General features: G+C 44.5%; 1 protein-coding gene across 2 annotated transcripts in view; it reads right to left on the reverse strand.

Annotated features, from left to right (window-relative positions):
• The window catches only part of PAFAH2 (platelet activating factor acetylhydrolase 2), a 51,329-nt gene that overhangs the window by 15,000 nt on the left and 24,321 nt on the right, over positions 1-12,008 (reverse strand). For both annotated transcript variants that reach the window (XM_083173265.1, XM_083173264.1), the window contains 2 exons: positions 1,676-1,767; positions 1,386-1,556 (listed from right to left, as the gene is read on the reverse strand). In XM_083173265.1, the coding sequence (XP_083029391.1) occupies positions 1,386-1,556; positions 1,676-1,767 (263 nt within the window). The remainder of the gene's footprint in view (positions 1-1,385; positions 1,557-1,675; positions 1,768-12,008) is intronic.

The raw sequence follows: 12,008 nt of genomic DNA on the forward strand, positions 1-12,008 counted from the left end.
TAATCGGATCCGGCCGCACCGACCAGAATAAGGCCCTATATCACTATCCTAAGCTTAATACATATGCCTCTATGATTGTAGCGATAGATAGTTACACATATAATACATATGCCTCTATGATTGTAGGGATTAAGTATTGAATCCCGGTGGTCGGGATCCCGGCGTTCAGAATCCCGACAGCCGAAATGCCGACAAGGGGGGGACGTGGCTACGCTCGGCACACTAATTTATTCTCCCTCCAGGGGTGTCGTGGACACCCCAGGAGGGAGAAAGTGTCGGCATTTCGGCGGTCGGGATTACGGCGTCGGGATTCTGAACGCCGGGATCCCGACCGCCGGGATCTTAACTGCATCCCGATTGTAGCGATAGATAGTTACACATATAATACATATGCCTCTATGATTGTAGCGATAGATAGTTACACATATACATAGGCGTGCGCAGATTGAGTGGTAAGGGTGCACAGGCACCCCCTAATGCTGTGCCCCCATCCCCACACTTATTGCTGCTAGTAATACCAGCAATACTGTTTACCAAAGACTTTTTCTTTTTAGACCTGTATTCCATTGAAATAAGCGCCCATCAATCGATTATGTGTGTCTTGCATTATTAATTGTATTACACCATTGTCATATCACTACATACCTGCGTCATCCAGATATGATTTTGACTTTATTTGCATGTACTGTTACACAGAGTCATTAGAAGATTAAAACTGAAATAGGCCGGATATAATGGTGTGGCTGAGAGACGTTTTATATTGTAGTGAGTGCACGCCTGATTGGCAGTGTTAGACATGCCCAATAGAGGGTGCTAGGCACACCACTTTGACAGTGCACCCCCTAATAAAATGTGCTGCGCACGCCTATGCACATATAATACATATGCCTCTATGATTGTAGCGATAGATAGTTACACATATGTGAAGTGGCTTATTTTGCTGCAAAAGTTGGTTCTGCTGAAATTTCACTGTGATTCTGATATTTGTTATGTGTGATATTTAGGGTAGACTTATCCTCTAGCTGTTTCTGTCCACTATTGGCTGCTTAGCTCAGGACTATTACAATGCTCTTCAAAAGGTGTGGCTTTTTTGCTTGAAGAGCAAATCTAATAAAGAGACTGCAGATAAATGGAGTCTAAGTACAGTAACTGCAATATACAGTAAAAACATTATGTTATGCATTAGTACTTCAACTTTGAGATCCATTTCCTCAAAACTGACTCTAATGGACTTGGTTTTCTAACCCACCAATTAACTAACACTTCATTCAAGGTAAGGCAGTCCCCCATGTAGTGCAGGATAGTCAGGAAATCCACTGGTTATGAAGGGGATAGGAAAGGCTGCTGCTGAAGATTAGTCTTACATCTCTAATATGTCTGCTTACCGTACTGTTAGGTATTTCAGCTCTGCCCCTAATGAATTCAAACTCTTTATTTTCTGTACACCCTGGTTTGTCTGGAATTTTTCAGTGTTAATGCATAATATTGGTTTCTGTATGTTAGGATAACAAGTATCTTCCAGAGGAAACATCCAGGGATCCAAAACCACTGCACACCTTGTAGACAGGAAGAAATTAGGGAGGGAAAGAGGCAGGAGTTATTGTGGAGAACGTAAAAAGACAGTAGTGGGAGCGGCGAGTTTTTAGCTTAAACTAAGTATTTATCAATTACTTACCTGAAAATATCATATTTAGCCAGACTAAGCAAGGCAGATGCTCCTCCAAATGAATGGCCAATAACAGCTACCTTGCTGAAGTCTATCTTGTCCTAGGATACAAAAATTATGAGAATAAAATAATATATATATATATATATATATATATATATATATATATATATATATTACTTGTATTAATTAGGGCCCATTCATTAATAATCAGGTTTGTGTCTATTCTAATTTCTAATTACTGCTATTCGCGGCAATAGAAAATTAAATGGTACTTATGTAGTATCTGGGCTGCCGATTTTTTGATTGTATGCCTTAAGTTAAGGCATACAATCAGATGCGATGCGATGCGATATCGCATCGCATCGCATCGCATGCGACCATCGGATGCGATGACCCGATTTTTCCATAGGAATCAATGTTAAAATGGACTGAGTCCATTTTAACATGGAATTCAATGGGAAAAAGGGGTCCTTTTCATACCCCTACTATCCAAGTGGGCATGGAGTTGGATATAAACCTGTGGCGAGCGCAGCGAGCCACCGAGCCCGAAGCGTGGCGAGCGAAGCGAGCCCCGCGAGGGGACGGTATTCTGTGTCCGCTCGCCACGCTTCGGGCTCGGTGGCTCGCTACGCTCGCCACAGGTTTATATCCAACTCCATGCCCACTTGGATAGTAGGGGTATGAAAAAGGACCCCTTTTTCCCATTGAATTCCATGTTAAAATGGACTCAGTCCATTTTAACATTGATTCCTATAGAAAAATCGGGTCATCGCATCGCATCGCATCGCATCCGATGGTCGCATGCGATGCGATGCGATGTACCCGATTTAGAAATCGGCAGCCCAGATACTACATAAGTACCAATTAAATATCACTGGCATGTATAATTGAAAACATGCAGGGCCAGGGTAGCGCATCCCTGCAATATGTAAAGGTATCTAGTCGACAGCCAGTCAGTTGACCACTAATGGTCGGCAGTAAGTCGGTTGACACCTAAGAATGGTCGACATACACTGTGTGTATATATCAACATATGTCTAGGGAGTGCAACCAGTGCAGCCACACAGACCACAGGGCTCTGTGGGCAGCTCTGTCCCTGCTCCATGATTCTTGCTTCTAAATAGCAGGCTGCCTGGTATGGCCTCCTTCAGTTAGTATCGCTGGGGAAATGCTACCCATAGCTACATGCAATCATATGAAATATTGTAAAACATAATACATTACAAGCAGGGACGGATTTGTGCCTAGGGCCTCAGGGCTGCACCAATCAAGGGCGGCACAGCGGGCTGCCATTCTTTAAATAGCAGTATGGCAGAGCGGGTGGGAAACGGCAAGTGACAAGCGGCGTCGCCGCTGACATGATTCATCATATGTCAGCGGCAGCGTCACTCGTTACCCGCCGCTACCCTCCCGCTCTGCCATGCACAGAGTACATCACCGGCGGCGGCTTCCTGTATCCAAGGGTCCCCCTGCGTCTTCGCTGAGTGAGCAGATTTGCTCAGGCTCACTGCCTCCAGCGCCAATTGGCTACTGTATACACACAGCCTATTGGCTGCTGTGTATCCAATGGGCGTGGAAAGCAGCTGAGCTGAGCTCATTATGTGCCCAGTCAGTCAGTGTCTAAGAGACTGACTGAGACAGTCACAGCAAATAAAGTTATTACTCAGACTCCCAGCCACCTTCCCTCAGGGTCCTCCATAGATACAGTTAGCAATGTTATGAGGTGGACTTAAGTTTAATTTGTATGAAATCTATAAATTTATATATATATATATATATATATATATACACACACACACACACACACACACACACACACACACATACATACACATATGTAGGGGGGGGGCGGACAAAAATGTTGTGTCTAGGGGCGGCCTGACCCCTAAATTCGCCCCTGATTACAAGACCTATTTATGCATTAGCTTACATTTTACTGGTTAAAACATTATTATTATGATAGACAGTTCAGTTTATTAATAAACACTTGTCAGGAATATATTTTTTTACAGCATTTGGCGCTGAAATGAAGGCTGACAGTTATCATGTGAAGATTACAGAAACGATCATGTTAGAGCGCTGGATATCTGAAAATAGATGCAGGAAAATAACAGATTATGCCTTCTGTAATGTTTCCTGCCACAAAGTTCACACCAACGATCTGAAACATCCTGCCACAGCTGGAGCAGCAGATTTTAGGATAATACTAAAATGACACCGTACATCAACCGTAATCTACGGTTATGGTATATTAGATCTACAGTCATATGGTCGACCACTATTGGTCGACAGTCAAAAGGTTGAGAGGGTCAAAAGGTCGAGAGGGTCAAACGGTCGACAGTCAAAAGGTCAAAATTATCAAAAGGTCAATGTGGAAAAGGTCGACATGAGTTTTTCGTGTTTTTTTGGTGTCTATTTTGACATAGGTCGCTATGGACACCGTCTAAGTGTACTATGTCCCCTCGCATGACTCGTTAAGCTCGCCATGCTTTGGGAACGGTGCCTTGCTGCGCTTAGCACACATTATATTCTCAAAAGACTTTGCTGAAAATCTTTCATACAAAAGGCTATTTACATAATGGGCGGGGTTTGAATTCCAAGGGTGGGAGCAGGGTCCATTTTATTCAGTGCATTCCTGTTCTTGGTGCCTGATTTAGAACCGATTGCTGGGCTGCGTATAGTCGGAGCCCAGCAATCAGGTCCCGCCCTGTCTGGGTGATAATCCCTCCCATGTGCATGGCTACAATTTAATTTTCAGCCATGCACGTAGGGAGAAACCCATTCACCTGCGCCAGCAATGTATGTGTTACCGCCATAATATACATTGGTAAACAGTGGCGGCAGTGACGCAAACATTGCTGATGTTATACAATGCCGTCATAACAATGTGCATTGGTGGGCAGTGGCAGCGATAACGGATAACGCATACATTGCTGACCTGCACCAGCAATGTACACTTTACCACCAAACTATACATTAGTGGGCAGTTGCAGGGGTAACGCATACATTGCTGGCCTGTGCCAGCATTGTATGCATTACCGCCATATTATAATATATATTGGTGGGCAGTGGTGCATATAGGCAGTGTGTGTGTGTGTGTGTGTGTGTGTGTGTGTGTGTGTGTGTGTGTGTGTATAGAACCTCTGTATGAGGTTCTATTGGAAGACCTTTATTGCTGTTACTAATTCTGGATGTACGGACATTCACCTTCATTTTCGGTATTGGTAAACAGCACAACAGGGAAGGACGTGATAGACATGTCTAAACACTATTGGTATTTATATATTTGTCACTAGCACCTTATTTACCAATGTATATTTTTGAGAACTAAGAGGAAGCTAGGATTAAGGAAACTCCTTTTTTTCCAAAAGAAAGAAAATAAGTTCTCTTTTCTCACTCGGAAAAATCCTGGAAATCAATTTATATGGAAAGATTTTAATACTGTTCCCCTGATAAAGTCTGTCTAGAGGAAACACGTTGGGATGTTTCTTTATTGCTGTTTTGCCTGTGGCAACTTACTGAAGGATCTAATAAATATTGGATGAATTTCTCACTTTGCTTCACTGACACTTCGGTCAACCATATATATGGACATTGTATAGAAGTTATAGGCGCTGTCAAAGTCGAGTTGCATGTACAACACAATAGAATGATATGGCCGCCATCTTGGTTCGCAGAGTTACGTAAATGGAGTATAGGAATGAGGTGAAATAATAATGCGAACCCCGTGCGCAGCCATACTATTACACATAAAGTACAGATTATTACCTGTTAATAGGCTTTCCTCTACTCCACCATGGCAGCATACTTCTGGGTTTCCGCCCCCTTGGGTAGATATCTGAAAGGAACAAAAAAAGACACTGCCCCCTATATAAGGGACCGCCCACCTAGGCTCTGTGTCTTTCATTTTTCAAGCTTAAATCATATATAGATTGTAAGCTTGCAGCAGGGCCCTCCTACCTCCAAGTCTGTATGTTGTTACCCAGTTTGTTTTATCACTGTCTACTATTGTAAAGCGCAACGGAATCTGCTGCGCTATATAAGAACCTGTAAATAAATAAATAATAAATAAATATAATTATTTGTATTAAATAACACACTCAACCCTTTAATTCAGGGCTGGGAAAACGGCTGCCATGGTGGAGTAGAGGAAAGCCTATTAACAGGTAATAATCTGTACTTTATGGCAGCATACTTCTGGGTCTACCCTAACAGTTTTTTTTTTTTCACTGGGCGGGTATAAATGATACAATGTAAAAGGATACTGGTTTCTTTCACCGTATCTTCAGTGTGGCCCCCCGTCTTACTTATGACTATTACATTCCTTCTTTTCTCTTTTTTTTTCATATTACTGCACTAAGAATTCTTCTTCCTAGTTTCGTGTCTTCAGTAGCCGCCACATCCACCCTATAGTGTTTGGTGAACGTGTGTGACTAGGACCAGCATGCTGCCTTACACACTTCTTCCAGTGACGCTGCCCCTTTTTCTGCCCATGATGCTGCTAATGCTCTTGTCGAGTGGGCTTTTAGCCCCACCGGAGGATCTAGCTTCCTAATTTTGTAGGCTTCACATATACACGTCCTTATCCATCTGGATATCGTTATTTTTGTCGCTCCTAAGCCCTTTTTTACTCCTTCTGTAAGTACAAACAATCTCTTCGATTTCCTCCAGGACTCTGATCTTTTTATATATATCTTTAACGCCCTACTTACGTCCAAATTATGTAACCTTGCTTCTTTGGAGTTTGCCGGATTTTTACAGAAGGATGGTAATATTATCTCCTGGTTCATATGGAAATTCGAAACAACTTTTGGCAGAAAATGAGGGTTTGTTCTTAATACTGCTTTGTCTTCAAAAAAGTTGAGGAAAGGCTCCTCCACCCATAACGCCTGTAATTCCGAGACCCTCCTGGCCGAGGTGATTGCTACCAAGAAAACTACCTTAATAGTGAGCATCTTTAAGGACACCTCTTCTAAGGGTTCAAAGGGTGCCTCCGTTAGCACGTTCAGGACCATATTAAGGTCCCAAGGCGCCAGCGGGTTATGGAACACTGGTCCGATTCTTTTGATCGCTTGCACGAATCTTTGAATAGATCTGTTGTCTGCAATTTTCAAATCCAGGATAGCACTTAGTGCCGATATCTTTACTCTCAGAGAGCTTGCTGACAGGTTCTTTTCCAATCCTGCTTGTAGGAACTCAAGAATTGTATTTATTTTCCTCTCATCTTTGCCCCCTGATCTGTAGAAGTGTACATACTTCCTCCATGTTCTGTAATATACGCTGGATGTTGAATACTTTCTTGCTTTTAAAAGTGTATTTACTACTTTTTCCGAAAATCCTTTTCTTCTCAACGTCCTGGTTTCAACAGCCAGGCCGTTAGCTTCCAGTTTTCTGGTTGTCTTTGATAATACCGGCCCTGCTGTATTAGGTCTTTGTAATCTGGCAGTATCCATGGTTCGTCTATCGCCATTTGAGTTAGTTTCGCAAACCACGCTCTCCTTGGCCAGTAGGGCAGGATCGCAATCACCCTGGATTTTTCTCTGCTTATCTTGCTGATTAGTCTGTGAATAACCGGGAATGGTGGGAAGACGTAGGCTAGCTCCACCTCCCACTTTTCCGTTAGGGCATCCATCTTCCACGATCCTGGTTCCCAATGCCTGAAAATGTAACAAGGCACCTTCGCATTCTTCTCTGTCGCCATTAAGTCCACTTGTGGAAGGCCCCATTTCCTCACAATTGCAGCGAACACCTCTGGTGACAGCTCCCATTCTCCCGGGGCTATCCTGCTTCTGCTTAGAGTATCGGCTAACCGATTCTCCTTCCCTGCAATAAAGACAGCCTTGAGGTTTACTACCTGACTCTCCGCCCATTGCAGTACCTTTGCTGCCTCCATCATCAGGGCTTTGCTCCTTGTTCCCCCCTGTTTGTTCAAGTATGTCACTACAGACTGATTGTCCGATCTTATTACAACCTCTCTGTTTATCAGTATATCTTGAAATTTTCTGCATGCCATCAGCACCGCTCTCATCTCTCTTATATTGGAATGGTTCTGGCTTGCTTCCAGGTTCCACTCTCCCTGTGCTATCTGCTGTTCGCACACGGCCCCCCAGCCTTTCTTGCTGGCATCCGTGGTTACCATAATTTGTGTCTGAGTTGCGAACGACTTCCCTTGGCTCAATCTCTCCATGTTGTTCCACCACCTGAGGTCTGTTTTTGCTTCTTTTGACAAGAAGATTTTTTGCCCCTTGTCCTTTTCGTTTCCATTCCATTGTCCTATGAAGCATCCTTGTAATGCCCGCATGTGGAACCTTGCCCATGGTATCGCCTCTATTGCTGCCGACATAAGTCCTAGCACTCGCATACACTCCTCTGTATGACTTACGTTCTCCTTTAACATTTTTTTTACTTCCTTGATCAGTTTTTGACGTCTGTCTTCTGTCAGCTTCACACGCATGGATTGCGTATCTAAGACCATTCCTAGATATGTTACTTTCTGTGAGGGTTCGAGGTGGCTTTTTTGATAGTTTATCAGCCAGCCATGTTCTTTGAGATATTCCAGTACTAATCTCGTGTGCTGAACTGACAGTGCCTCTGATCGTGCCATAATGAGGAGATCGTCCAGGTATGGCCATACTGCCACCCCTTGAATTCTTAAATTGGCTACCAGCACTACTAATACCTTTGTGAAGGTTCTGGGTGACGTTGATAGGCCGAATGGCAGCGACATGAACTGATAAGTTCTTCCTTTTAGTCTGAATCTCAGGTATTTTTGGTGTCCCCCGAATATCGGAATATGTAGGTATGCATCCTTTAAGTCTAGCGTTGTTAAATAGGCTCCTTTTTCTATATCTGGGAGGATGTTTCTGATTGATTCCATTTTGAATTTTCTTGTGTGGACAAAAGTATTTAACCTTCTTAGGTCCAGGATCGTCCTGAACCCCCCTGACGATTTCTTCACCACAAAAAACCTCGAGTGCCATCCCTGGTTTTCTTGATGTTTTGGTACTCTTTTTATCACACCTTGGTCTATCATGACCTGCAGACTGCTTAATAACGCTGATCTTTCTTCCCAGTTGCTTGGGACAGGCGATTCTTCCATCCAGTCTCCCGGCAGTTTGATGAACTCTATTTTGTAGCCTGAAGAGACGACTTCTAGTACCCACCTGTCCTGGGTCGATTGGCACCAGACTTGTTTGTAGTGCATAAGTCTGCCGCCCACCCTCTCTCTGGCGTCATTGTGTCTGACGAAAGGCAAAGCGGCCTTCTCTGCCCCTTTGGCCACGAAAAGTACTCCTATTTCCGAACCAGGGCCTCCTGAAGCTACGACCTGGTCTATACGCCTTGGCTTCCTTGTAGTCTGTTGTAGAATACCGGAAGTTTTTATTAAACTGTCCTCTTCTAGCCGCCTTATCTTGGGGTAGCCATACGGACTTACCACCAGATATTTTTGTTATTATTTCGTCCAATTGCTGCCCAAACAGGTATTTGCCTTGGAAGGGAATAGACAACAGCTTATTTTTTGATTATCTGCTGCCCATGGCTTCAGCCAGAGCGCTCTCCTTGTCACTGTGTTGTTTGCGCTGGACCTTGCCGCCAGCCGAACCCCATCTAGGGAAGCATTGCACAGGAACTCTACCGCCATCTGAATGTTCTGCACCATTTTCATCAGTTCCGCCCTTTTAATCCCATCTAGCATGTCCGACTCAAGGTCCTGGACCCAGGACCTTAGGACTCTAGATGTAATGGCCATGGCTGAGGACGCTTTAATTGCAGCACCAGGCGTCACGTGCTGCTTTCTCAGGTTCATTTCTATTTTACGTTCCATAGAATCCTTAAATACGTTAGCGTCCTCTAACGGGAGTGTTGTCTTCCTTGATATGCGAGCAATCGCTGCATCCACCTTTGGTGGCTCCTCCCATGTTTTAACCTCCTCAGGGTTAAATGGGTACATTTTTTGTACTCTTATTGGTACGGGTACTTTTTTATCCGGGTGAAGCCATTCTTCCTCCACTATTTCTTTCAGTGTTATTGACAATGGAAACTGCTTCCCCTTTTTCTTTTTGTCTTTAAACAGTAAATCTTGAAGTTTCCCTTCCTCCTGGGTATCTTCAATATTGAGGGATTTATTAATGAGACACAACAGATTCTCTAACAGGTCTGGGTTGAAGTCTATTTCCTCCTTTTCTTGAAATACTTCCCCCTCTTCTGCTTCCTCCTCTGGTCTGGCTGCTGGCCCTGCTTCTGAGTCATCCGAATCAGAAAGTACTACTCTTCTCCTTTTAGTAGAAGCTTTAGTGCAGTCCTTTTTTGCCATAAAGGTATCTGCTAGTGCTGTTTTCAATAATGCGACCAGCTCTGTCATTTGAGGTAGCCCCATCTGTTGTGTCCCCTCACATTTGTTACATGTGGAGCCTGAATATTTCTCTGGCAGAATCCTCTTGCACAGCACACACTTTGCTGTATGCAATTTCTTATATTTGGCTTTCCCTTCTGTTTTCTCCTTACTGGGTCCTGCCCTATATAAGTCAAACGCCAAAATCACTAAATATATGGCCCCAAAACAAAACCACCAACGCTCAATATAATACCTGGCTTACCCTGCATCCGCAGGCTGCTTCCTGTCCTCCTCCATATTATACTGTCACAATACGTTTGAACTCTAATAGAGAAAACGAATATACTCCATAAGCTTAGTATAATAGCTTAATCATAATAGCCATTACCCTAGCAGCGCTGCTGCTTCCTTAGGGCCTTACCTTGTCTGCTGGTGTAAGAGCCCGTCTGCGACAACCTCCAGGGATAGCAGACTGGTTTTTAAACCCAGTGCCCGGCACGTGCGCCTGTGACGTCAGACGCCACCTCCGTTGCCGGGCGCCGCCTGATGACGCGCCCTGCATACACGCCGTGTATTCCGGCTTCAGCCTGCGGCGTCAGACGCCGAACACCTCGCCGGGCACCTTCCACTCTGGACGCACTGGGCGGCAGAGTCCTACAGCAGACGGACGTCCCAATCCACACTTGGTGGCGGGGGTCCCACGATCGGTACGCTAAGTTCTCAGCTGCACTGGGCAGAGGAACCAGCTCTCCTGATCCCCGCAGGGTAAGCCATCCATCTACCCTGAAAGGAAAAAAAAAAGACACAGAGCCTAGGTGGGCGGTCACTTATATAGGGGGCAGTGTCTTTTTTTGTTCCTTTCAGATATCTACCCAAGGGGGCGGAAACCCAGAAGTATGCTGCCATGGGGAGGTAGAGGAAATTAATATTCCACGCTTACATACAAATAAAATGTAGATAAATGGTTTTAATCTGTAGCACATAGTTTAAATGGTAAAACACAATCTTTCTTATACATATTTCACATCTATGTGTTCCGTCTCTCATACGCAGCGCTCCGATTCTGGTATAAAGTTTGCAACTTGTAACAGCCAAAAGTTATGGAACAATTACTTATTAAATGGTAATTTCACCATGAGGACAGTGTGGGAGATCCGGGCTGCAGTTGGTTTACAGTGTTGATTTACGACCCCTATGACGATGCCTAAAGAACAATAGACACAGAGGTGCATTTCCCTGCAACAATCCAAGAGAAGCGACACCTGATCTCCTGACCAATGGAGACCCTCACTGCCCCCTCTAACTGGACACTATAAGAGTTCAAGCACATCCTAAACTCTGTCTGTTCCCCTGGACTGTGTTCTGGACAGAACATAGTGAGGTCAGACCGGGTTTGCGCCAGGGCTATCTGATGAGACGGTAACATTTGCATTCCTGTATGTGTATTCTGTAGTGTGGCTACATGCTTTTATATCTGTTGTTTTTATATCTGTTGTTTTTCCCTTAGCAGAGGGATCATGATTCATGGCGTCTAAGTAGTAATCTGCTAGGACCTGGTAATGGGAAAGATTACCATCAACGGAAATGTCTTCAGGTGACTCCTCAGCTGGCTTTTGTATCACAGACAACCCTGGTGGGACCTTAGACACAACGGATGTCTCTTGAACTTGAGGCAGGACTGAAGCCTCAGATAGGACAGCCACCTCCGATGAAATGGACACCTCTCGAACAGCGGGTATGGCAGGCGAACCCTCTCGGATGTCTGGTAGGCATCGGCACAATAGAAATTTTTTCTTGGTTGACATGTTTAGGCCCAGGAGTCATGGAAGCAATAGACTCAGGCCCGGAGACCATGGAGGCAATGGAGACAGGCATAGAGGCCACGGAGGCCATGGAAGCAGACCTGGAGACCACAGAGGTAATGGAGACAGGCCCGGAGGCAACAGAGGAAGGCCCAGAGGCCATGGAAGCAGACCTGGAGACCACAGAGGTAATGGAGACAGG

Source organism: Crinia signifera, chromosome 2, assembly GCF_055691185.1.
Source record: "Crinia signifera chromosome 2, ASM5569118v1, whole genome shotgun sequence".
NCBI lineage: Eukaryota > Metazoa > Chordata > Amphibia > Anura > Myobatrachidae > Crinia > Crinia signifera.